Source organism: Ochotona princeps, chromosome 31 (genome assembly GCF_030435755.1).
Source record: "Ochotona princeps isolate mOchPri1 chromosome 31, mOchPri1.hap1, whole genome shotgun sequence".
Taxonomy (NCBI): Eukaryota; Metazoa; Chordata; class Mammalia; order Lagomorpha; family Ochotonidae; genus Ochotona; species Ochotona princeps.
Genome location: NC_080862.1, coordinates 11,029,450 through 11,056,705, shown reverse-complemented (window position 1 = coordinate 11,056,705; position 27,256 = coordinate 11,029,450). Strand labels below are relative to the sequence as shown.

Sequence of the window (27,256 nt, the reverse complement as noted above, 5' to 3'; positions counted from 1 at the left end):
AGTTGACCCTCTCTGATAGAGAGATTTGGTGTGATGAAGTGGTTTTTCCAGTTTTTTTTAAATTATTTATTATTTAACTTCAGTAATTACATTGTATTATGTGACACAGTTACATAGATACTTGGGTTCTCCCCACCCCTCCCCAAACCCTCCCACCATGGTGGATTCCTCCACCTTGTTGCATAACCACAGCTCAAGTTCAGTTGAGATTTCCCCATTGCAAGCGTATACCAAACATAGAGTCCAGTATCTTATTGTCTCGTCAAGTTCAACGGCTTCTTAGGTATACCCTCTCTGGTCTGAAGACAGAGCCAGCAGAGTATCATCCCAGTCAATTGAAAGCTCCAACATACCATCAGCAAAAATTTACATCATTATGGAATTAATTGACATAGTAATGAGTAACCAATATGTTAAAAGTAAATGCGAGTTCCCAGCCACCTTCTGTGACCACCTCACCTATACTTCAATTTTAGTTTATACACAACATATAACATTCAAAACATAACATGTTATACATAACATCATATCATCTTAAATTAAGGCAAACATGTGGTATTTAACCTTTTGGGATTGGCTCATTTCCCTTAGCTATTTTTATTTTTAATTATGTGGTACATTTTTGTCTAGGCTGGGATCCCTCCCCCCAACTTTCGACCCCCCGTCAGGTTTTTTCCCAGTTTTAGGAGCGACTGCTGGCTCTTACTTACAAATTACTTTAAGTAATTAATATTCAAAGTTTCTAGGGTAACTGTTTGGCACAGTGATTAGGATGTCCACATCTCAAAACAGAGATACTCTGTTTTGTGTCTTGGTCACTATTTCCAATCCAGTTCCCTGCTATCATGCACCACAGGAAGCAAAGGATATTGGTTCAAGTTCTTGGGGGCCTGTCACCATGTGGTACTGTGGAACTGACTTTCAGATTTCTGATGCTGGCATGGCCCAGTTGTGGATCATGTAGGCATTTGGAGAATGAGCCAGAGGATGGAAGATTGCTTGCATTCTGTATGTTCTCTGTCTCTCTCAGTGCACCAGCATCTCATCCCGGGGTACCTATGATCTGAGTCTAAGCTCCAAGTTCAGCTATTTGCTAGTGGATACCCTGGGAGGCAATAGGGATCGTTTAAGCCCTTGGGTTCCTAGCACCCATGTGGGAGACCTGGCTTGAAAATAAGATGAAGAGAAAGACAAAAGAACGTTCTCTCCCTCATTAACAGCAGAAATGTTTATTTCTTGTTCCACCTTGGATGTGTGTGCATTTAGTAAGAGTCTGTTGAGCTTGAGATTTCAATAGGTCACTGATACCCACAGCAGGGACCAGCCAAAAGACGGAAACCAGTTTCTTTTTGCTCTTGTGTATTGGAAAGGTTGATCATACCCTCAAAACGGATACAACAAAAAGCAAGCAGAGGAAAACCTGCTCGTTCTGTTATTAACGTACCAAAAGTGCCTCTACATAATGCTGTTTTAGTTTCCTTAAACACACACGCACATACAAACACACAGACACATGCTTTCAACTGAGCTTGAATGCCATGAGCAGGCCAAGGGCGTTACCACCACACAACAAGTAAGCATCTGTCTTAAGCTAAGAGCTCTGCAAAGCTTCTGTTGTTTGTCCCCATTGCCACTGACGATGCCAAGGTCTGGATACCGAGACAGGAATGTATAACAGATACCATCAAGATCTTCAATGCCTTGGGAAGTCTGATTGTTAAACTTCCTCCTCTGCTTAATTAAAAAATATGTATCATACTGGCGAGAGAGAGAGAGAGAGAGAGAGAGAGAGAGAGTGAGAGAGAGAGAGACCAACCAACAGACTATCTTTCTTATTGGGCAATGACCATTTTGAGTTATCACTTGACTTTGGCAAGCTCACTTTGACCTTTTTTGTCATTGTGTTTCCGCCTGCATGGAAAGCTGGGGTTGGCTCTACCAGGGCACTCTAGGTAGTGTTTCTTGGTAATAGGTTCTTGTCAGATGAGGTAGAAGTGGAACTTGTCCATTACTAGTTTCCACAGTTCCTGCATTGAGAAAGTGAGGTTTTTTTTTTTTCAACTTTGAAAGTATGTCTATTTCTTAAAACTCAAATGACTCTATTTGGAATAACCTAAAATCCTCATCTATTTACCTTATTGAAAGTACCAGGGAACTGAAAGAAAACGGGTAGGGGAAGGAAACTAATGCATACTGGCTATCTTTTATGTAAATGGCTAAGTACAGGGACATGTTCTATAGATACTTGCAATATCCCAGGAAGCTGGGTGTCTCTGGTCCCACTTAAAAGGCCTAAGCAGCTGTAAATACTTGTCTCAGCCAGCCAGTACACAGGTGAAGAAGTAGACTTGCCCCCTTTTCAGTTACATTGCACAGACACTGCAGGGTGGGATGAGAACAAGGCCTCCTTCCCTCCCGCAGGATTCAAGATGAGCTCTGTGCTTCTAACAGTTGACAGCGGCTTTCAAAGTCTCACACCTTGTGTGACACCTTGCAAACAATGCAGCTACCACTGCAGCTCTGCCTGTGTGTTCTCCTCTCCTGCCACACAATCACACTGTCCTATTTCTGCCAAATGACTTCTGGTGGTGCTCTTCAGAATTTACTCTTCTCACCAAACTTTTCCAAAGAAACACTTTGAAGACTTGGAAAACGTTATAGAACCAGGAAAAGCCAATTTTGAAGACGTAATTCCAGAGTGGCAGAGACCAGCCACTGTATTCACATGGCTGACTGGTTTTTTTTTGGGGGGGGGGGACTAAGTGAAAGAAGCGGGGGTTTGTTGTGCCCCATCTCTGTGGAAAATTCTTTGTAAGAGACAAAAATTCTGTACAGTTTCTCAAGAGAGGCAAGACTTAAATTATACCAGCTACACAGCGGACCAGTCTCCTAAGTGTCTCTTCAATGAATCCAGCATTAATGCGTAATGAAATAACAGCTACATGTGGTCATTTCTGAATGAATGAAAACCAAGGGAGATTGTCTTTATATTATGCATTTTATAGACTAGAAAACAGATTTCCAGAGAGAAAGTGAGGCCACCTGGCTCATTACAGTTCCCCCCGAATTACAAGGCACTTTGTGGGACTCTCCGCTGTTCTTTGCTTCCATGTTAGATGTTACACAGGTTCCTATCAAGAGACTGCAAAACATGCAATTCTGCAGCAGAAACCACGTCTCTTCCTCTGGGAGAAAGAGAACTAGAAGTTTTTCCTAGAAAAGATGGAATGATTCTGAACTTTTGTACCTGCTCATAAGGAAAGAGAGATTTAAAATACATGGCGTGAGACGCATGGGAGGCATTTCTTACCTCAAGAATGGGTTCTTTAAATCAAGGACATTTTCAGACTTCAAGCCTGTCTGGTTCACCAGCGCCACGATTTGAATGTCATAGCTCTGCCTGCATCACAGAGAAAAAAACACATCAGCTGGCAAGACCAACTGGCTATGCGCATGGGCGAACGCAAGCTTTTGCAAATTCTTGAGGATCTTGAGAGCCCCACTTTTGTAACTGGTCCGTTGTGTGTTTGGATGTTACAAACACTGCCTGATGCAACTGGAATCTTGTGTATTTCTTCTAGGTGGTCCTCAAGGATGATCACTTCTTGACCTCAAAATTGCAAAGGTCAAGTGACTTCTGGTTCATCAAAGTTCTTTTTCCAGGGGGAGAGGCATGGAACTTCACAAATACCAACAGCAAAAACTGGCATTCGGCAGCAGACATGTTTTCTGGGTCTTTGTGGAAGCACAAAATGATCTTAATTGTGGAGGGATTGGCCCAATGGAATTCACAGATTGACATGACATGTGTAGCATATGCGACTGAGTTTAAGAGGCTCCAGAGAAGTGAAGGTATTCCTCAGTAGGCATCTCAACTACTGAATCAGAGGAGGAGTCCCAGCGAAATAATTAAATACAACTTGATAATAGGATACTAGATTTTCTATCATTGTCTAATACCTAAGATTCCACGAAATACTTAAATAGCAGAATGTTAAACTTGTAACTTACTAATGGTCTATGCTACCATAATAATATGGGGGAAATGACAGGAGGGGAAAAATGGAGAGGGAAAAAAAGGGAGGGAAAGGGGGAAAACCTATATACCTTCAAAAATGTATCATGGGAAATAATAAAAATAATTTAAATAAAAGAGGACCCAGGAACCCTATAATCCAGAGTAGAATGGGATGTTATATTTAAAGTCTTAAAACAATGTACAACCAAGGAACTCTTCTTGAAAAGTGAAGAAAAAATTAGGTATTTTCCAGTGATGCAAAAACAGAGAATTTACCCCACAAGATCAGCCTTGCAAGATATTCTGAAAGGCATCCTACATTGGAAGTAAACATCATGAGCACAGGATACTACCAAATTCACTAGCAGAGCCAGAATCCAACCAACAAAGAGATACAAAACTAAGAGCTGTCAATCAAAACTAATCTGGGATTGGATGAATTAGATTATCCGACAAAAAGTCTTAGGCTGCCCAAATGGGTGACTGAGACCCCAGGATATGCAGCCTGCAAGAAACTCACTTCACAAAAATCTACATAACCTGAAGGTGAAGTGCTGGAAAAAGATACCAGACAATGGAAACAAAGCACACAGAATGATTAACAACTCTGATATCACATTACACGGAAATTAAGTCAAAAAATGGTGAAAAGACATAGAGGACATTACATTGTGATAAACTTTTCAATTCTGTAAGAATGTAAGTATTTATGCATCCAAGACCGCCCAGATATATAGAGCAAACCATTAGATCTAAAGGACAGATAAACTCCAAATACAGAAATATTGGGTAACATCAACACTCCATTTTCAACAACAGACGGATCAATAAATATACTTCAGATATGAAACATACCACCGAGTAAATGGACCTAACATATGTACATGACATTTCACCCAACAGCCATAGGACACGGAACATTTTTTTTTTCATTAGCACATGGGACATTTTCTAGGACAGACAACATATTACAAATTAAGTCTCAGTAAATTTCAAAGGATTGAAATTATACTTTATCTCTTAGGCCACGAAGGAATACGACTAGAAATCAACAAGAACAACAGAACACTCTTAATATAGTTGGATATAAAACAGCAGGCTACTGAATGATCAATGGGTCAGTGAAGAAATTAAAAGAAATAAAAATCTTTCTTGAAATAAATGAAAATGAAACACAACATAACCAAACCTGTGGGATATAGCAAAAGCAGTATTATGAGGGAAGTTTATAGCATCAACTGATTACATTAAACAGGGAAATTTCTCAAACTGACGATCTAATGGTGCATCTTAAAGACTCAGAAAAAAGAGAACAAATTAAATCCCAAATCAGTAGGACACAAGAAACAAAGATCAAAGCAGAAATAAATGAAACCAAAATAGGAAAAAAAAACAAAGATAAACAGAATAGAAAGCTGTGTTTTTTAGAAGAAAAAAACAAAATAGATATAGAGTTTTAGTCAGAATCACGACAAAAAGAACAAATAATTGAATAAATAAAATCAGACATGAAAAAGTGGACGTTAGAATTGCTACCACTGAAATTCAAAGGATCATAAGAAGCTATTTTGAAGAATTACATGCTAATGAAACTACACACACACACACACACACACACACACACACACACACACACCTGCCAAGATGAAATCAAGAAGATTCAATCCAACAGATCCATAATGAGCAATAAGATTGAAACCGTAATGAAAAGTCTTAAAGCGAATTTCAGGGCCTTTTACTGTTGAATTCTATAAAACATTCAAACACAAAGTAACTTCAATACTTTTCCATGTGTTTCAAAATATTGAGCAGGTTGGAACTTTGCCAAATTCTTGAGCCCAGCAAAACTCAACAAAGACACAGAAAGAAAACATGTATATCTTTAATGAACAAAGATTCAAAGACTCAGCAAGACACTAGAAAGCCAAATCCAGAGCCACATTAAAAACATCAAACATCAGTATCAAGTTGGAGAACCAGTGCAATGTTTCCGTGGTGAAATCCTTGATCTGTGTGCACCGGGACCCGAGCTGCAGTTCCCATCCAGCTCCCTGCTTGTGGCCTGGGAAAGCCGTCGAGGACGGCCCAAGGCTTTGGGACCCTGCACCCGCGTGGGAGACCTGGAAGAAGTTCCTGGCTCCTGGGTTTGGATTGACTCAGCTCTGGCCATTGTGGGCACTTGGAAAATGAACCACTAGAGGGAAGATCTCTCTGTCTATCCTTTTCTCTCTAAATATGCTTTTCCAAGAAAAACAAACACATCTTAAAAAAAAGTGGGATTTATCCCAAAAATTCAACAGCGGGTTAACATTTACGAATTAGTAAACACCATCGGGGCCTACTGAACTGTATCATAAAATAATAATAAAAAGAGAAAAGTAAACACCATTTATTATATTAACAGAATGAAGGTCATTTCAATAAAAGCAGAGAAAGTGATGAGACTGAAGGGTAAATGTTTTTCACAAATTAGGCGTAGAAAGAACATACCTCAAAATTATAAAGGCTATCTATGACAAACCCACAGTCAATATACTAAATGAGGAAATATTGATAGTCTTTTTCCTCAAATCTGGAACAAGACAAGGGTTTCTATGTTCATCACTCTTACTCAACACAGTGCTGAAAGTTTTAGCAAGTGCAATTAGGAAGGAGAAAGAAATAAAGAATATAAAAATTGTTTTTTAAAGAAGGAAGTCAAATTATCCACCTTTACAGATGACATGATGTTGTCTACTTGAAAATCAAAAACTTATTAGAACAGATCAAACAATTCAGTCGTGGTGTAGATTACAATATAAGCGTGACAAAAAGCAATAGTTTGTTATATGCTAATGAACTAAAAGTAAATCCAGAAGGGGGTCCCATTCAAAATACCCACAAAAAATAAAACAACCATTTAAGAATAAATTTAACCAACAAAGTGAATGATCTCTAAAATGGCAATTATCAAACACTGATAACTCAGACACAAAAAATGGAAGACTATTCCTTGCTTAGAGATTAGAAGAGTCAGTATCATTAAAATGTTTGTATTACCTAACGCAATTCAGATCCAGTACAATCCCTTATGAAAATACCAACTACATTCATTTCAGAATTAGAAAAAAATCCTTAAAATTTAGAATGAATGTAGTCTGATCCTATTCTAACCCATCTAATTGATTCAGAACATTTCTTTGTTTTGAAATATTTCTTCTACAATACCTATATCTAGTATTTCAAGTATTGGACACCCTTGGAAGCATGATTTTTAAAAAATGATTTATTTTTATTGGAAAGGCATATGTGTATATCTATCTATCTATCTATCTATCTATCTGAGAGAGAGAAGGACCTACAGAGGGAAAGATGTCCTGTCTGCTGGTTCACTTCCTAAGTGGCCACTGATCTGAAGCCAGGAGCCAGAAGCATCCTCCTGGGTCTCCCACTTGGGTACAGGGTCCCAAGGCTTTGGGCCATCCTCTGCTGCTTTCCAGGCTATAAGTAGGAAGCTGGATGGGAAGTGGAGCAGCCAGGATTAGAACCGGCCCCTTGGACTCAAGCACTTGGCTTTGAAATTCTTGCAATGACAACAACAATCAAAAGTTGAAAGCCGCTTAAGTACCAGTTAATTGTGGATTTTTGAAACATACTACAGTATCGCCACAGTTATTATATGTCCATCAGGAAGAACCAAAGAAGAGCTTTCTGTGTAGATCCAATTCTGAGGATCACATTAAAAGTTATCTTGCACATTGCTACTGTCAGCCTCTTGGTTGAAGGGATAGCAGCCCTCTCGGTAATATGGCCTGTTGGTACATGAGCAGAAAATCACCTCAAAGTACCCAAATCAAACTCATTGTAGTGGGGTGGGTAAAAAAAGTGGGACCATAGAAGGCTTTGACACACTTGGTCTGCTTTGAACTTGTATGTGAACACATTAGGTTTCTGCAGTTGGTGAACTTCCGTGCTTAAGCACTGGGCTAAGCAGAGCAAGAGGTAGGAAAGCCAAAGTGCAATGAGATGATCTCAGAGGGCTCTTCCTATGCTGAGCCCCCTCGCCTTTCAACTCACACAGCACAGCACCAAGAAGGGGGGGGGGACGGGAATCTGACAGAAGCCCAGGAAATTGCTGCAGGAACCCCGTAAAGTCAATTACCATAAAGAAGCAACCAGTCCTTCCCACCACACCACAAAGTGCTTCTCTCCCCTGCAGGGAAGATCAGTTTGTACTAAATTTGGCAGCATGTGGCTAGACAGCAGCCAGTCCAAGAAGCTTGCATGATGTTTAAACTTGCTAATTGAAGCTTCACTTCCTTCCTGCATGGCCAGGGGAAGGAGGTTACCCCTGGATGTACCTGAATTTCCTCTTACCTGACGTAACTGGTACAAGGTGGAACAGTTTCCTGTAGGCATCACGCCTGTGCAGAACCCTGCACCCTGAACCCCACCCGCCACCCAGGCCCTTTGTAAAGTCCTCTGTGCAGTCATACGTACATTGGAGTTTTTAGAATCTGCTGGCTTTATCCCCTCGTCCATCCCTCCAATGCCCCATCAAGAGGAGCATGCGCACCTGCTTACCACCTATTGGCGACAAGCAGCACTCTCCCAGACAGAGTCTCCCCTTCCTTGGCAAAGAGAGGAGTCTGAAGAAGGCAGCGCACCTGATGCCAGTGTGTCAAGGGCTCCGTTGGAGCTGTGGACAGCCAAACCGTCATTCTATGGGGGCAAGGAGACAGATGACAGCCAGTTGTACCCCAGGGAAGTGTGAGTGTGTGGGACTGGGGACTGAGGTTGATACGTAGTTTTCATTCTTTTTGACTCAAGATGAGGAGAGCTCAATTGCTGGACAATTACCACATATCAGGTAATAGAGTAAGTTTATCTGTTATCCCATCAAATCGGCATAATGATCCTATGGAGCTGAATCGCAGAAGTTAAGAGATTTGCTCAGCATCACACAGACCCTGGAGAACGTGAGGCTACAAGGCTGTGGACGTAGCCATATTTTTAGCCTAATTCTTAGATGGGGAAAAAAATTTGGAAAAGTAGAAATACTGGGATTTACAAAAAGTTCATGGTAAATATGTATTATGAAGAATGATGTATAGATCCCAAAATATTTGACAGCAAAATAAACTGTTTCAAGCTTACTTTCCTATGAACTTCTTGAAGTACTCTTATTATTTTTGAGTCAAAACTTGTCAGAAGCCCAGTTAGGATCTGTTTTATGTCAGGTGAAATGTCTGGAATGGGAACTGTTAACTGATACATTCCAGGGGTCCTGTGGGGATTTCAGAAGTCATATTTACTAATGTAAAGACAGAAACTTAACTTTAATTAAGAAAAAAAAACTTCATGGAATCATCTATGTCTTAAGTATAACAGCCAGTGGAAGAGAGGAGGATATTTTATCTAATGTCCAGCAGGGATTTAATACCTGCTTTTTAAGTACTTTTTTCCCCCCTGCCGGTGACTCTAACTATGGATACCAATCAAAATACAAATAAGTGCTGGGTACAGCCTCTGGAATTGTTTAACTTGAACAGACCCCACACAAGAAAGAAAGGAGAGAAAGAGATGCCAGGATCTCATATGGGTGCTGGTTCTAATCCCGGCAGCTCCACTTCCAATCCAGCTCCCTGCTTGTGGCCTGGGAAAGCAGTGGAGGACGGCCCAAAGCCTTGGGACCCTGCACCTGCGTGGGACCCGGAAGAAGCTCCGGCCTCCTGGCTGCAGTTGGGCTCAGGTGCAGCCTCCCTAAGCAGCTGCTTAGGAAGAAAATGGAGAGGAAAGGAGTCAGGGGAATAAGGAAATATCATTATATTCTTGGAACTGTATCTGTGTTCTCTATCGAACTTGTTAGAAATAATTAACAACTTAAACCATAGGAAAACACATATGTGGAGTAATTTCTGGTCTCTCCCATTGATCTATATGTTGGTTTTCACACCAGGACATCTTGTTTTAATTACTATAGTTTTATAGTATTATTTTAAGTACAGTATTGTGATGCTTCCTGACTTTTTTGCCATAAAATTCCTTTGGCAGTTCTGGGTTTTCTCTCATCCCACACAAGTTTCAAAATTCTTTTTTTTTTCAAATTCTTTACAGAATGTCATTGGTATTATCATTGGGATATAGGTATTCTAACAATATTGGTTCTTCCAATCCATGAGCATGGAATAGCTCCATGTTTGTCGTTTCCTTAATGATTTTTGTAATCAGTGTTTGATAATTGTCAATTCTTGGTTGAGTTTATTCCTAAACATTTTAATGGAACTATTATGAATGGGATTTCGTTTTGATTTCTCTTTCAGTGACTTCACTACTTACATATAAAAGTCACTTTTTGGGGGATATGTTTATTTTGTAACCTGCAACTTTTACTGAGTTGGTTTATGAATTCTAACAGCTTTTTGGTGCGGTGTGTAGGTTTTCCCACGCTAATGTCATGTCATCTGGGAGCGTGAACAATTTGACTTCTTCTTTTTTGCTTTTGATGTCTTTTTCCCTTCCTGCTAACAAATTTTGCTAATATTTCTAGTACTATGTTGAGTAAGAGTGGAGAAAGCGGATATTGTTGGGGCAGAAGAAACGACTCAACTGGTTCACTCACTACCTGTAAGCACCAGCATCCTATTGAAGTGTGTAAATTTGCTTTTCAAATAAAAACAAGTTTTTAAAAAGAATTTAAATTACTTCTCCCTCCATAGGATGGTAGAATTAAGCATTGGAACTATGTGGTTCAATTTGGGTGAACTGTATGTATCCAGAAACATACATTTCTTCTAGGTTTTCTAGTCTGTTGGCATGGAGGTTTTTGAAATAATTTCTAATCATTCCTTGTATTTCTGTGTCTCACTTGTTTCTTCTCCTCATACTTCTCTGCTTTTGTTAATGAGTTATCCTTATTTTCTCCTCGGTAGTTGCACCAAGGGTTTATCGATATTGTTTAAGTGTTCACTTTATTGCTCTTTTAAATATTTTAAAAAAAATTGTCCATGATATTTATTTTTCTCTTATTTTTGTTACTTTCTTCCTGCTAGTAATCTGAGGTTTAGTTTGTTCTTTATTGTGGAAGTGTGTTTCTTTCAGGCAGCGTATTCTTTTTTTTGGTTGTAATAATTTCAGTTTTATTAGATATATAGGTCTATCTCATGTGTCATACAGATAGTTTGATAGCATCCTCCCATTTTAATTTAAGACATGATATTAATCAACTTATTCTAGGATGTGGTTAATCTATTAGTTAATCAATTTAACTGATCTTATAGCTCAAATTCATAGATTAAGTGTTTTGAATAGTTTTTTAATTAATTTATTTTTTGACAATCTTGACATAATTAGGGTAAAAAGGTTCAAGCACTACAGGAAGATGGGCAAAACAATTAGCTCCGTATTGTTTCCTTAATATATCTGATGTAAAAGGGGATTTTAAGGGAGAAGCCCCACACAGTCTACCACCCACCCCAGGCCCCAGATGTGGGGCATGCTCCAAGGATCTTGCTCAAGTGGTTTGGATAGTTCAACAGTTCTGAACTGCTCAGGCAGCATATTCTTGTATCTTTTAAAAAATCCATCTTGCCAGTCCATATCTTTTAACTGGAGAATTTAGTCTATTTACATTCAAGCTTATTATTGATAAGTAATAACTTGGACCTGTCATCTTTCTGTTCATATTCCTACTGTTTGATTTTGTCATTTTACTAGGAGGTTTTCTGCCTTCACATTCTTTCATGATGTTGATAATTTTTCTCTTTTTCAGGGCTAGGGGTCATGTGAGCAGTGCAGATCCTACAAGGAACACCCAACACCGAGAGCTAACATGCAGACAGCTGTTCTTTTCTTTTCCCTGCAACATTTTTTTTTTTTAAGATTTTATTTGAAAGCCAGAGATCCGAAGCCACCTGGAGCCTCTTTTGGGCCTCCCACACAGGTACAGGGTCCCAAGGCTTTGGGTTGTCCTCGACTGTTTTCCCAGGCCACAAGTGGGGCTGCTGGGATTAGAACCGGTGCTCATATGGCATTCTGGTGCATGCAAGCGAGGACTTCAGCTATAGTTCTACCGTGCCAGGCCCTTCCCTGCAACTTTTAAGCTCGTGCAATATGGGGAAAAAGCATGCAAGTCACCTTCATAGTATACACCTGCCTTATTGTTGAAGAAGGACTCTAAGCTGTGAATCAAAATTGGGGGAATTGTGCTTTGAGGTATTACCCACACATAAATAGATAATGTGAGAAGCAGAGATGTATTCTTAGGGCTCTACACATCTGTTCTGGAGAAGGCCAAGGGGGTGGCCTTCTCAGTCCTCCAAGTCTTAACCCGTTTACTTGCAAGGTTTTACAGTATTACAGTCAGATGGAATATGACACAATGAACAACCATCTTAAATGTCATCCCTCAGAATAAATAGGACTATCAGCTCTTATTTCTTCAAAAACCTTAGAGAAATACATTTGTATTTGTTGAAACCGAATTCTTAAACACTTAAAACTGACTACACATACTAGCGTGGGTTGTCAAGGCAAAGAAGGCAGTGGTACGTACTGGGATCCAATAAAGGCTGCATCGAACCAGAAGGCTAGGCCGTGGATGAGGCCACACTGCAGAATTTGAAATTTAAAGGGGATTTCTATTCTGCAAGAAAAAAAAAACAAGAAGAAACACCCGGAGTTAGTCTTCTGTTGTTGATTTGTTAGATAGATTGGTGCCAACAGGGCGAGAGTCCACAGAATGTTCTCATCAGCTCTTCCGCCCTGCAGCATGCCTGGCTTGTTCAGTGTGGGCTTCCTGTCTGGGGGATGCTGCATACTTGGGGAACTTTGCTTCTGTATGATCTATTTGATCCTCCTATCCCTGCCAGGACCGCACTGTGGTGCTATGATGACCCAGACGTCACAGGGAGAGTGTGGCAGCCGGAGCTGTGCTTGACTACCGAGCGGGAGGCTGACTGGGGACACACGGGAGAATCATTCTTCAAGACACCAAAACGGGCTGTGGCAGATCCCTGAACAGCTGTTCTGAAGGGCAAGGCTCCTTAGCACTTCTTTCTTAAACAGAGTGAATTACAAGTGGGGACACTGAGCTCAGAAGGTCGTGGCCATAGTTCATTTACTTTTCAGAGAGGCAATTTAACTTCCCACCAGGCTAGAGCAAGAATTCATGCCGAAACTGCCATGGTGCATGACAGACGCGGGATGAGTGAGACTGGAAAGCATATTGGGGAAGATGCCACACAATCTAGAAGCTGGAAAGTCATTTAAATTGTGTGAAACTCACCCTCCCCTCGTGCTGAAAAGTGACAAAATCTCTCTCCTACTTCCCTTACTAAATTCTCAGGTAGGTCAAAAGGGAAAAATGTCTATCACAATGCTTTGTCAACTTTAAAGCATAGGACAACCAAAAGCTAACATCATTGGCCCATTACTGGAGGTGCGTCACTCTGAAGTTTTATTATTGAGTACTGTAGAGACTTACAAAGGCTGCGTGTTACCTGTATTCATAGCGTGCCAAAAGGGCTTAACAACGGGCTCAACATCTTTCACCTGGCACCAACCACAATATGTCTAGAGTTTCCTGTCGTGCATAACAATTACATTAAACTTATTGGTCTTCCACCATTTATCTTTTTCTCTCCTTTGAAGTAGATGATAAGCTCTTCAAGAATAGAAACTTACATTGCTTTTTGCTCTTGAGTGACCATCAACACAGCACCTGGCATGCACTGGGGTCTTGATAAACATTTGTTGAATCAACCTGCAAGTGTGTGTACAGCATCTCTGGAAATCCAATCTAAACACAATTTCTTTTTTAAATTCTCCAGCAGCCATAAGGTAGCCCAGAGCAGCAAATGCAGTGGCAATCATTTTTATCCAGAACTTTGGTAGTCACCACAGTTGTTCACAGATGTCAGTTCTTTTACACAGCTGGGGGTAGGATAGCATTTCTCTGCCCTCTTGAGTTCGGAAATTGCCAGGTGATTTGCTCTACCGGTTTACTGTGAACACGAGGGACTTGCGCCGGCCCCAGGCAGAAACTTTAATTGCTAAGCCATTCTTCACCATCATCCATTTTTCTCCCCCAGCAGTCAGCATTTTTCCAAGCAAAGCTACTGCAGTGGCCAGATAGCGTCTGCAGGATGCATGGTGGAGCTAAAGCTGGTGCGCAGTGGATAAATGGCACGGCAGAGCAAGTCACCTGTGATAAACCACAGAGCTTTATTTTTGTTACTGTAGATTGCTCTAACTATGTTAACTGTACCCAGGCTTTGTACGTCACAACCCCAAGATAGATTTTTTTGTTTTTGCTTCTCCAATGGCTACAGTTTACAGTCTGGCTGGATGCTACATGCATCGCCTAGGAAAAAAATACAAACATTTATCTTCTCAGGGAGAAAAGAGCAATAAGGGGCCGCCCCAAATGCTAGTAAGAGGCCACCACAAAGGGGACTCCTATCACCCTCCGAGAAGGCAGGACCAAGTCAAGGCACAAGCTCTGAAGACAGTCTCTTCAAGTGAAAGGACACAGGACAGAAATCAGTATTCACAAAGATCCCTCTTTGAAAATGAGTGCGCATGCATACCCCAAGCACAGTACCACACACAGCACTCAAAAGCTGCAGACCTTACTGCTGGCATTAACACACGCACTGGTCTGGAACATTCACATACACGCTCTCATCGGGGTGGCACTCAGTGATCCAAAGTCTTCTACAAGGTTCAACTCCTAGGTCAAACACCCTGAGTCTGACCTTATGTATGTGTCATTACATTCTGCCTCATTTGCTCATCTATAGATACCAGTAGCACCGTTTCACAGAACTGCTGTGACTAGTAAATGAGTTATCGTAGGCAGGTACTCCGAAACTGAGTAGAAAAAAAAAGAATTAAAAAGATAAGCTTGCTTAGGTATCATTTAAAAAGCTATTCATACTTTTTCATAATGTACACTTTCTGTTACACTCTGAAGATCGCTCTTAATAAAGGGCTCAGAACAGTGTCTGGCTAAATTAACATAAGCTTGGCTGTTATCATTATTACTAAATTCTGTTTAAAAAATCTTAAAAGAGACATCATTATTTGTATCTCATAATATGTAAAATCTGCACGGATATACCCCATTCAGGCATATGTCCTTGATCAAAAATCTTTCTGATATGTGAGCAGCAAAAGTTTGAAGTTTGAGAACCAGCGACACAGGATTGAGATTTTCAACAGCAAGAGCAACACTGATGTCTACTAACCTGTGTAGATCTTCCTCTTTTGCATTAAGAAAGTTGACTGTGTATTTGACCGTCGAAGCCATCAAAATCTTAACATCAAATGTATCCTTTGGGAAAAAGTCATAGTTGTTAAAGTGAACTCAAGCCAATGTGTCTTTCTTGCCATTGTAAGTCAACAAGCGGTTTCTAATTGGAAGGCGTGACCTCAGAATAATATTAATAAAACAATCAACAGGTGTTGAGCACTCAGCATATAATAAGCATTAGTGCTTAGTTCTCTACTATTAACTGCTTCAGTAAGTGCAGTTGTTCTTCAAATGCCTCTAACAACATGTTGGGGGTGAAGATTAACATCTTGTCTACGTTTTGTGGAAGAAGTTCTCTCTGAACTTAATAAACCTTCAGCGACATAGGTGGCCAGTGAGCTCAACTTGGCTGATCACTGCATTATTCTCCCCATGGCAAACAAGAATTGATTCGCAGGGAGATGTGCAATCCAAAGTTGAATAATCAGGCTCTACCTACAGAATTTTTATCTAACTTCTTAAGGAACGGCAGTTTTCATGTGGGAATCAAAATTGTAGGGGTCATAGATTGGAGCTTGCTACCATGAGGGGAGATGCCATCTGAGAACTGAGTTAAGTCAGAAGTGATATATACAATGATAGAGGCTAAACCCTGACAACATTGTCTGAGCTCCTACAATGGGTTTCTGAAGTTTCATTTCTAGGTTTGTAATATTTTGAGGGGAAGTCATTTTAGTCTAAGCCAGTTCAGATTGAGTTTCCTTTCACTAACCAACTGGAAGACGTTCAGATAGCATAAACATAAAGGGTTAGGCAGATAGATGGGGCCATAATTGAAATAGAAATTTGGCTAACAGTCAGTGTTATGTTCTAAGCTGTTATTCAACACTTTCTCTTCTGTTAACGCCTTGAACCACAATCAACATGAGAATATGAGGGTTTAGGGTAAGAAGTCAAGAGTAATAGAGTATTATTGAAATGTAATCAGAAAATCTTACTTTCAACAGTGCCCACTTTCAGAAAAAAATTTTTAATTGATTGGGACAGCATAGCTTGAAGATGTTAAAATCTGTTTTTCTAAGAAATTCTCATGTTCTGTGGTGGCAAAGCCTGGAGCCTGGCAACATGGTGCATGGCAGGGGCTTCAGGGAGTGAGGGAATTGAACACATGGAAGAAGAGCCGTAAGAAATGGCACTTACTATTATAGGTTGTCTGAAGTATTCGTCCACTGCTGCACCCTGGAGACTGGACAGGTTGATCCCGTAGAAGCATTTTTGGTACCTATAATGGGTAGGGCAAAGAATTATTCTGCAGTTTGTCCCTTGATTGAGTCTCTGAGCATCTACTGCTGTGAAACGCTTCAGGGCTGTTTCCTGGGTCCTACAGCAAATACTGGGACATGTGAAGGGTATCTGGGTTACAGTGAGTGGGAGGCTGTAGATCTGTACTTGACCTGGGGCAGGGAGGTAGACACACACAGAGAGATGGGAAGAAATATTTGCATTTAAAGAAATCATTTCTTGGGCATCTTTGGAAAAAAATATTGGATCTTATGTTTCTCAACTGTTCTCTTGCTCCATGCCATCCAAATGCTGAAGTGCAAACTCCTTGGCCCTCACTGCGTTCTAACCCACACTTGAAGAACTCCAAAGTCTCTCACTCTCCTACTGCTTAACTAACCAGACTTGTCTTTCTCATTCTTCCGCACCCCCAGGCCTAGGTCTTCCTGATGGTGTCTGCTGTGATGGCTGACAGTAGACAGGGATTCAGAAGTGAGCAAGGGATGAGGATGGTTTGAAGCCAGCTCACAGCCGCTCATCACACAGCCCATTGGCACCACTTCTTCCCAGCCCTGCCATCAGAAACAGCTGAGCCAGAGCATGTGGCAAACAGCATCAATTATATCTCTACTGCAGCCCTCTGTCCACACTCCCAACCATATTCCCTATAGCCAGGTGTAAAGAATTCACCAGCAGTCCACTAGCTGTGCCTTACCTTTATGGACCTACAGCAGCTCAGTCCACACCTGGAGCATAGTGAGTGCTCTGTGCCAGCAGGGCTAATCATCTTTCACATTTCGAGATGTGATCTATGGTGTGGACTAAGAGGGACTTTGATGTCAGCCTTGCTATGATTCTACCGGTGAGTTGTGTGACTTGGACAAATCACATTTATTCTGTGCCACAGTTTCCTTAGCTCTTCAATGGAATTAACCATAAACGGACGTTTTTACAAAGTTGTACTATAAAAAGCTTATCTTGCAAGAATCAATGAGTTAATACATGAAAGCAATTTGAAGAAAGCTCAGCATTTATTTCTCCTGTAAGTGTTGGTTGGTGTTCTCTGAATATTATGTACTTGGGATATCATGTTCTCAGATCAGCCCGGGGACCAGGGTGGAAGTTTCCAATCTGCCTGTGCCATGGCATTACTTGAGAGCGCTTAAGAATTCAGATTTCCAGGGTTAACCACGGCAAGACTCACAGCTTTTACATCTGAGATGGAAAAACTTCAACATTAGGTATCTGAAGGAAGTACCAAGGTACTTCAGAAGTGTTCATGGAATATGAAAATAGGCAAGGGTTTCTATTTTTTTGGTACCAGAATACACTTCTACTTTCTGACAACGTTTGTTTTTCCACAAAATAAACATCTTTCAGTTCTACTTTCTCACAAAAAGGCATGGAAGACATTCTTGTATGTCTTGTCTAGCCTGTGAATCCGGTAGAGCCTGAATTCACCAGTCCCACCCCAATACCCACCAACTTACAGGAAAGATAGCAAACCAAAGCAAGAAAAACTGAGTGCTCATAAGATCATCTTTGGTGCACCGTCTGATGAGATTATCCGGCACAATCAAGCTCTAGGTCAGGTGTGAAAGCCTGTACTGTCCTCACAGGCTGGAGGAAGACAAGCCTGACCCAAAGTCAGCAGCCAGTCCTCCACAGCGAGTGAAACTCAGCCTGCTGAACTATTGGGAGAACCTTGTCTCCAAGGTATGAACTGTTGGCCACCTGTGTGCCTTTGATTGCTCTGCTGTTGTTCTAGAACATACCTGGCCCTCTTCTGCCCTGTTATTTCCTATTTAAAGACTCAGCTTAAATATTTCCATTTCAGATCCTCAAGCTTTGTGTTCTAATTTAACATTTAAATTTAACTCCCTTAAAGGCAGGTTTGAAAAAAAGCACTTAATGTGGAACCCAGAATAATATCAGGGCTAAAATTTTCTACCAATATTTATTGACTGAATTTATCCATGAACAAACTGGAGAACTTTGCATCCTACATGGTTTTATCTTCATAAGAACAATGAGCAAGTGGAAGATAATTTGCCCAAGTTTCTTCAGCTTCACTGTTTCTTAATCTTATCCTTTCCCGAAAGGCCAGAGCCAAGATGGCCCAGAAAGCTGAATCCTGTGTATGATGGTATAGATCCTAAAAGTAAGATCTGTGTTAATTCCAGGAAAATGTTTGAAACCATAAACTTAAGTGATCCTTCCAGAATTCAGAATGAAGAAAAGAATGTTCTTGGGGAATTGGCCAAGTTTACAAAAATCTACCTAGGTGCAGGGACTAGGAAGGGGTTAGGGGAGAATGAGCAAGGAGGTAAAGAAGAGAGCTATAGGCAGGGAGAGCCTGAGATGGAAAGGGACAGAGAAGTTTTGGGGTTGCCCCAAAAGTCTTTTCGAATCTTTTGAGAAGCTTTCATTGTGTGTTGATGCCTGGACTCAATCTTGACCTAGTCCCATAGTGTCTGTATATACTCAACAGGTGACTCCACTGTGCAAACAGGGTTGAGCATCACCATGTTAACTGTTGCAGAATACTCACCAAGCAGGTGGAGGAGGAAACCCCAGGGCACAGATAACCTACTTGGAGGTGAGCTGGACACTGCGCTCTTCACTGACCACAACCTTAACTCTCAGGAGTGCTTTTGTCTTACTTGCTTTCCCTGTTGGGTGCCAGTTAAAACCCAGCAGTTACAAGTAGCATGGTGCAAATGGGCACTATTCCTTGGGCAGACACAAGAGCTGTGGACTCTTAGATGATATTTCTTATCTGTTATATTTAGAAATCTCGAATACTATAAAATGTCTTATAAAATATTTAATGCAAGTAGGAACTGGAACTGGCATCTCTCTAAATCTCCTAAGATACATTTTAGGTAGGAGGGATGGAGAAATACATTTTTTTGGAGAAGGGGTTGTGAGAACATACTTCCATCCACTCGCCCACTCCCCAGATGCCACCAAAGGCTGGGGCAGGGAATTCTGTGCAGGTTTCCTATATTGGTGGCAGAGATCCCAGTTAAAAATTGTACCACCACTACTTCCAAGATGTGTAGTATTAGGAAGCTGTGTCAGGATTTTGAGCGGGGTGTCAAGGCCAGGTAGTCTGATATGGTATACATGCTTGGCAATGAATATTTTATTAACTAGACAAATGCCTGCCACAAGCTTAGAAAGCTGAGCTTTCTCCTTGTGAGCTAGCTTGGGTTCATTCCCATTATTTTCATCATATGTGAGTTTTGTTGTCTAGCCTAACTTACAGTCTCTTTATAAGCACATAAGAGAAACAGGCATGAGTTTTATTTCCTTGTGTTCACATTCCCACTTTCTGCCATTCTTCATGTGGGACACTCGGCATAGTCCCACTGCCCTCCAGCACCATCTTACATGCCAGACCTGGGAAGCACCGTACATGTAGTCAAAATGAATGCAACTATCCTCTTAGCTGCTCCCACACACTTCCAAGCACAGAGAAGAGAGTAACTCATGTTAGCACACTCAGTGACTATTTTGGATATGTGTGGGATCGTGGAGAATTTGTCCTTTTATGATTGGTTTACTTTATTTAGCACAATGTCCTCAATATTCACCTCTGTTGTCACACACTACAGAATTTCTTCTTTCCAAACACAGAATAGATTATCGACAGGACTGATTTCTTCCGTATCTGTTCACCTGCTAATGGACATGTAGGCGTTTTCCACATCTTGGCTATTATGATTACAGCTATATTGAACGTAAGTGATGGTAATATCATTTCTAGACACTGATTTCAATGGTTTCAGATAAATTGCTGAATTATGGGGCTGCTCTTTTTTTTTTTTTTTTTTTTTTTTACTTCTTGGAGCACCACCCATATCATTTCCCATAGCCACTCACTCATTTTTCAATCTCTCCGATTTCTGTACATCCTCTGCAACACCTGACTTTGTTTTTTTTGGTAATAGACATCCTGAAAAGTAGGCAGCAGTATCTGCCTATGATTTTTATTTCACACAATTTTCTACATCAGCAGGCAGACACAGCGCTGTGCACAGTGTCATCGGTGTAAGGATGCCTGCTTATTGTGTTTCTGCTCCTGTTGGTGTGCAAACCAGCAAAACAGTGAAGAACATTTGTCATGTGTTATGAGGGTTTTTTTTTTTTTTTTTGTATCTGTAAACATCTGAGTTTTTCCAACAAAACAGAGAGGAGTACAATGGATTCTTTAAAAAGAAAAGATTTAGATGTCTTCCTTTATAAAAGGTAGGGAAAAAAAGTCTGATTCAGTAAAAGAATCCATGGAGCATGCACAGTCACATCCAACTATTTCTAAATATTCGTGATTAGCCTAAGAATTAGACCAACTGGATCCACATCAAAGGGAAGGATATATCAGCCCTAATGATGATTTCTCTTATTTGCTTTATAGTGGATGTGCTATACTTGTTATAGGACCATCAGATTTTCCTCTGGGAGAGAACTCTTCCCAATATACAATTCTAGGGGTGAATACTGTCCTTACTCTTTGGGCATGTAGTTCAGTTCTAACCAATCAGGACAAGGGTTTGCTGTGGACTGCATGCTAAGCGTCTGACTCAGCGACAGTCAAGCCTACTGTTACTTCTGTTCAAATGTGACAAAGCAGATATAGACACAAAACTGTGAGCCCATCCAGCTGTACTCGCCAGAAACTACATTGCTGTGGGGAGGTTAAGAAAAATCTAACAATGGAGCCAATCTGAGATAGCAAGCCCAGGACCCAGAACAAATGCTTATACTTTTGAATCCATTTGTATCTGAGAAAATAAATCTACTCATAGATTGTTCAAATACATCAGTTGGAAATACTCTTTGTGGTAAGCAACACTTTCACCTAGTCTCTGCATGTTTTGATAGGCAGAGTAGAAGTGGGGGGGGGGGAAAAGAGAGAGAGAGAGAGAGAGAGAGAATCTTCACTCACTGGTTTACCCTCAAATGGCTGCAGCAGCTGTCAAAAGCCCAAGTACTTGAGCCATCCTCTTATGCTTATTGGGAGGAAGCTGGATCAGAACTGGAGTAGCCAGGAGTCAAACTGACCCCGTGATATGGAACATTAGGTTCACAAGCAGAGATGTAAGCCACTGTGTCATAATGCTTGTCCCTGCATTTATGCTCTATAACTGTAATATGTAATGATTTATTGAGAAATTGGAGAAACTCTCAAATTTCTTGAGAATTGGTTGAATCTCTTAATTGATCCTAGGCATATATTTTTCTTGATATGAGAATTCTGTTTTTATAGGATTTGATATAAAATCCCTGAGCCAATTATTTTCAACAACACTACTAGTGGTGCCTATCACGTAAAGAAATTTTATGGTTAGGAATCGTCATTGTTTATATCTCAACGTTATTCTTAGGAGATACTTTCTGGAATCTTAATTAATGGATTTCAGAATTAAATTAAACTTTTAAATAATGTAAAATGGACAAAGTGACAAAATGAAAGTATAAGGAAGTTAATAGGGAATCAATATCAGATTCCAAGAAAGCTATTTTCCCAGAAGGTATAGGTAAGTATGAAGTGACACTGAGTAAGATTCACATATAATACCCCTAGATTTGACATAATATTATCTTAATATTAGAGCAAACATATGATATCTGACCTTTTTGGATTGGCTCATTTCCCTTAGCATAATGGTTTCACACTTACCTCTGCCTTCTGTAATAAGATCTTGTGATGTAATTCATTAATCAACCATCCATAAGAAGCTGATTGTTTACGATCACCTGAGATGGTCAATGTCCCGTTCATCATTGTCATTGGTACTGCCCATAAATAATGAATGTCTAATTGTACCTTAATTAGGGCCCTAGGATACATTGTACCTTCATCAGGGTCCTAGGATATAAGAATGAACTCACAACGAAATGACAGGCTGGAGTTTTAAATTAATCATTTTTACACAATAGATATTGTTTTAGGTTTTGGGACACATCGGTGAAAACTGATAGAATTTTTATCCTTGGGTGCTTGCATTCTATCAGGACGGATACAGGTGGCAGATTATCACAAAGTAACCCATCATGTATGTTCCAGGAGGCAGTAATACTGGAGGAAAAACAGAATAGAAAAACAGAACTGGGAATGATATGGCTGCAAGTTTAAACAGAGTTGGTCTCACTAAGAAGGTTGCATTTTTTTTTAAAGATTTATTTTATTTTTATTACAAAGTCAGATATACTGAGAGGAGGAGAGATAGAGAGGAAGTGGAGCTGCTGGGATTAGAACCAGCAGCCACATGGGATCAAGGCGAGGACCTTAGCCACTAGGCCACGCTGCCAAGCCCAGAAGGTTGCATTTGATGAAACCTTTATGGATACGAAGATATTAACCATGTGAACACAGAGGAGAAAGTATCCTTTCTCAGATAAGATGCTCAGTGTACACGAAGGCCTGAGAATGGAGCCTGCCTGAAGGCTCTATGCATCAGCAAGAAAGTCTATGTGACTGGTAACAGGAAACGGAGTTACCAACTCTGACAGGGTGGAGTCTATTGCAAGGCTTTGGCTATGGAGAACATCTCCAGGCTAGGAAACCATGAAGTATTCCCTCCGGAAGAGATCGAACAGGACAGTGAATACTGTGGAATTTTTAGGTTCTGAGTGTGTTTTCAAAGTAGATCCAACATAATTTCTTTAGTGGTTTGAGTATGGGAGCTAAAGCAAAAAAGGCCTTCAAAATAGTCAACCCAGTGGATTAGGAGGATAAGAGCTGTCATCAAGTGAAATGGGAGGAGAATGAATAAATTAAGCTTTGTTAGAATGAGGGGCTTAGGCACTGAGTCTGGACATAGTCACTGTTTGCAAGGGGAGAAACACAGGAGGAAGTTGATTACGAGAATACGGAGTTCATAGGACACCTCTGGGCCAGAGAGATGCACTTGGCCATCGATAACAAATATGTAGTATTGGAAGCTATGGGAAGGGGTGTAGTGAGTAACTCGAGTTGCCAAGAATTGTAAAACTATGTGTTCTGGCACATCTCAACATCAGGAACTTGAGGGGACAAGCAATAATGGAAGGAGGGCTGGTTTAGAAAGTGACCAGTAAGGCAGAAAAATGGGGGTGGGAGGGTGGGGATCTGTTTCACACAACTGTAGGTAAAGAAGTGGAAATTGATCAATAGTCCAGCAATGTGCAGAAATATGGGCATGGATGACTGGAAAAGTAGCTACAGAGGAGACTGGACTTTTGGTTTTTATTTTCCTTTTTTAGTGGAATAGAGAGAGACATGTTTACAGCAAACAGTTAATGGAAACCTGGCCTTTCCTCTGCAACCATTAATATTCTCATGGTAGCAGTGGATCGTACAGCTGGGAGGTCACCTCTAAGTTGTTGGCTTGTCCTACACCCATCTTCTAATTCTTTCATCCCTCCAGTGACTCGGGAGGCTCCATTTACCATATAAACATTCAAGGTCAGTCTAATCACCAAAAGCAATGCCCTTTACCCTTCCCTACCATCCTATCCAACACACATGCGAGTATATTCCAAAAAACCATTCATCTCTGTGGGAAACTCTGTGACTCAAAAATCTTAAGACTTATAATTTGAGCCAGAGTGAGTCACGATTGAATTCAGGAACCAGGATCAAGTTGTGGTAGGAAAGTTTATTTTGCCAGAATGAAAACAGATACCCATCCTATCCTATTTATTCCTCCAAGAACATTGTAATCCAGGAAACCAAAGCACCTTCTTGGTGCTGTGTTTTCACTAAGATTATCAAGAACAAACACAAAAACAATCTTAGTGAAGCTCTGGGTTGGAAGGTTGCTTACATGTTAAATTTTAGCACTCAGTATTAGCTGTCTCTCTTTGTTTTCCTTCCATCCAGAAGTCCAACATGACCATTCTCTTTTCTTCCTTCTCCTTATAAAAACCAGTGCTCAGAAAATATTCTCCAGCAGGAATGACACTTTACAACTGGCAAGAGTTTTTGCATTAGTTCACATTTGCAGTGTAAAATTACACAAAACCCAAAGTCCAAGTAAAACTCCAAAAAGAACTGAGAATATGCGGAGAGATTGATTCGATCAACACATTTATAGTGAGGTATGGCAACTTACACGTTTTAGCAGAAGCCATGGCCCTGAGCCAAAAAAGCAGATTCTGGAAGGTGGAAGGAGGAACAGCAGGCATGAGGAGGATGTTTACCAGCAGGGGATAGCATTTTGAGCATTTGACTTTGCTTAAGCAGTTCCCAGATTTGTCCCTGGCTCAGGAATACTTGCTCCCAGTGTGTAGAAAAGACCAAGGGATTTTATTCACTATCCTCCCCATCCAAAACAAACAACACTTGACAATGTCCAGGAATATCTGGGACTGCACATTTTCCAACCCCATCCCCTTATTATCTGATCCCAGATATCAAAAGATTTTGGAAACTGGGTTATTCTGAAGGCTACAGAGGGAAAAGGAAAAGATCTTTCAAAAAAGACATTACCAAAAGTTGGCTCTGGAGTAGTGTTCCGCGTAGAGCTGCTCATCAGAAAAGGGAGCCAAGTGGATGTCGGCGAATGTCGGAAACATCTTTCCTAATGAGCAAGAGACAAGAGACCTGGAGTTGGATTTACTACCTCCTGATTGAGGGTGTCTTCACCTGCCGAGAGAGACTGCTGCCACTCCTCATCTCCATTTCCATTATTGTAAAACAAGCTCAACCACGATTTTGCCTATAAGCAAGCATGCAACATTCAACAAAACATGACAAGATAGAGAAAAGAATTAAAAGTAACATGAGGACAAAAGTTCGCGGAGTCTTAAGGCGAAGCAATTGGGTTCTCAGAATTGCTTTTTCAGCTACTGACATTTTTCCTTTCTGTAAGTCCTGATCATTTGGGGTTGGTTTATTATAATTGTTTCAGCTGCATTGATTTTGTTGCAAAAACCTGAGTTCACTGAGTATTATTCCATAGTGTATATACACCACATTGACCCAGTCGTCTGGTGACAGAGACCTGGGTTAATTTCCTGTCTTAGCTGTTGTGCAATAAACAAGAGGCTAACTCTATCATATGATTTACATTTCTCATCAACAGTGGATTTGGGAACCTTTTCCTTCACATACTCATGAGCATTTTGTTTTTGTTTTGTCTGTTGGCCATTTGAATTTTATCCTGTGGAAAAAAGTCACATGTCCTTTGCCCACTTTGTAACCCAAGAGTTTGTTACATGGTTGTTGAGCTTCTTCAGCTCTTTACCAATCCTGGATATTAATCCTTTAATAGTTGCACAGTATGCAAATATTTCTCTCATTCTATCAGTTGCGTCTTTGTTGAGGGTTTCCTTTGCAATGCAAAAGCTTCTGAGGTTGATGTAACCTGTTTATTTACTTTTCCTTTATCCCCTATGTTTCTAGGGTCTCTGCCAAAAGTTTTTACCTATGCCAATATCTTGTAATTTCCAATGCTTTCCTCCAGTAATTTGATGGGATAATACTGAGTCTTAAGAGTTTATTTTTGTATACAGTGTAGGGTAGGGGTCATGTTTCACAATTCTGCATACACAGATCCAATTTTCCTAGCACAATTTGAAGAGATTGTTCTTCCTCTGAAAATTGATTTTATCTTGTTTATCAAGAATTAGCTGGTTGTAGATATGTGGATTAATTTCTGGGATTTCACTTGATCTTAGCCAACAGGCCTACACTGATCATTTCTGGGATTTCTATTATCTTCCATAGTCTACACGTCTATTTTTGTTGCATCGGCAAGCTGCTTTCATTGTAACTGTTTAATAGTGTATATGGAATTCTGCTGGTATCATGCCTCCAGCCCTGTCTCTTGTTTCTGAACAGATTTTTAAATCATTTTATTTTGATAATCTTTGCATGGTTGATTAGGGCACAAAGGGTCAAGGGCTACAGGAAAGTGGGTAAGACCACTGTTTCCACATTCTCTTTCTCTTTTTCTCTGAATCTAGGATAAGGGGGCAGATAAAGGGAGAAACCCCACCCAGCCTCCCACCCATCCCAGGTCCCCAATGTTGCTGCGTGCTCCAAGGGCACTGCTCAAGTGGTTTTGACAGTTCAACAGTTCTGAATTGCTGCCAATCTTGTGATTCCAAGCACAATGAAATCTCTCCAGAATCCACTGGCTGACATAGTCCACCTTAGAGTCTCTATTTGCCCAGATTTTCACTGCCAACACATGGCTGGGGTAGATGACTGATTTGTTCTGTCCTCTGCCCTCTGTTGTGGTACCAGGTGTCCTCTGCAGGTTCCGATGGACTGGCATATCCTCCAGGCACACCTAGATATGATGCACACCTCTGAGCATCTGAGGAGGCTCAACTTTGACACATGCACAACATGATCAGACCATGGAGCCTGCACTTCTCTTCATGGTTGGTGTTCTGAGATCAGCAGTTCAGTTGGAGGGGTCTCCAAAGAAGCTTCGTCTGAGGTGATTCCAGGCATGATTCCTGTGTGTGAACACCTATACAGGGTTCAGCTAATTATTGCCCCAGTCAGTTTATGCATATGCTGGTGGTTGCAACTGCTGGGTCAGTTCCATTCAGCTCTTATACATGTCAATGGGCACTGAAATCCAATCAGTCCCACTATCCAGCCCACACACATACTGGTGCATGCTGTGCTGTCTAGCCATGCCTGCCCCAGTCCTGGCTCATGCTCTCCAGTGGGAGTGATAACCCAAGAGGCAGGTACCCACTGCTTCCCTACTGGGCCC

At 40.8% G+C, this 27,256-nt stretch overlaps 1 protein-coding gene across 1 annotated transcript in view; it reads right to left on the bottom strand.

The window, feature by feature from the left end:
- The window catches only part of LOC101518722 (histone-arginine methyltransferase CARM1-like), a 108,841-nt gene that overhangs the window by 3,210 nt on the left and 78,375 nt on the right, over positions 1-27,256 (bottom strand). Inside the window, exons 7-12 of the mRNA XM_058657307.1 lie at positions 25,012-25,102; positions 16,452-16,533; positions 15,247-15,332; positions 12,552-12,641; positions 8,582-8,719; positions 3,311-3,400 (exon numbers count right to left, since the gene is read on the bottom strand). Of these exons, the coding sequence (XP_058513290.1) occupies positions 3,311-3,400; positions 8,582-8,719; positions 12,552-12,641; positions 15,247-15,332; positions 16,452-16,533; positions 25,012-25,102 (577 nt within the window). The remainder of the gene's footprint in view (positions 1-3,310; positions 3,401-8,581; positions 8,720-12,551; positions 12,642-15,246; positions 15,333-16,451; positions 16,534-25,011; positions 25,103-27,256) is intronic.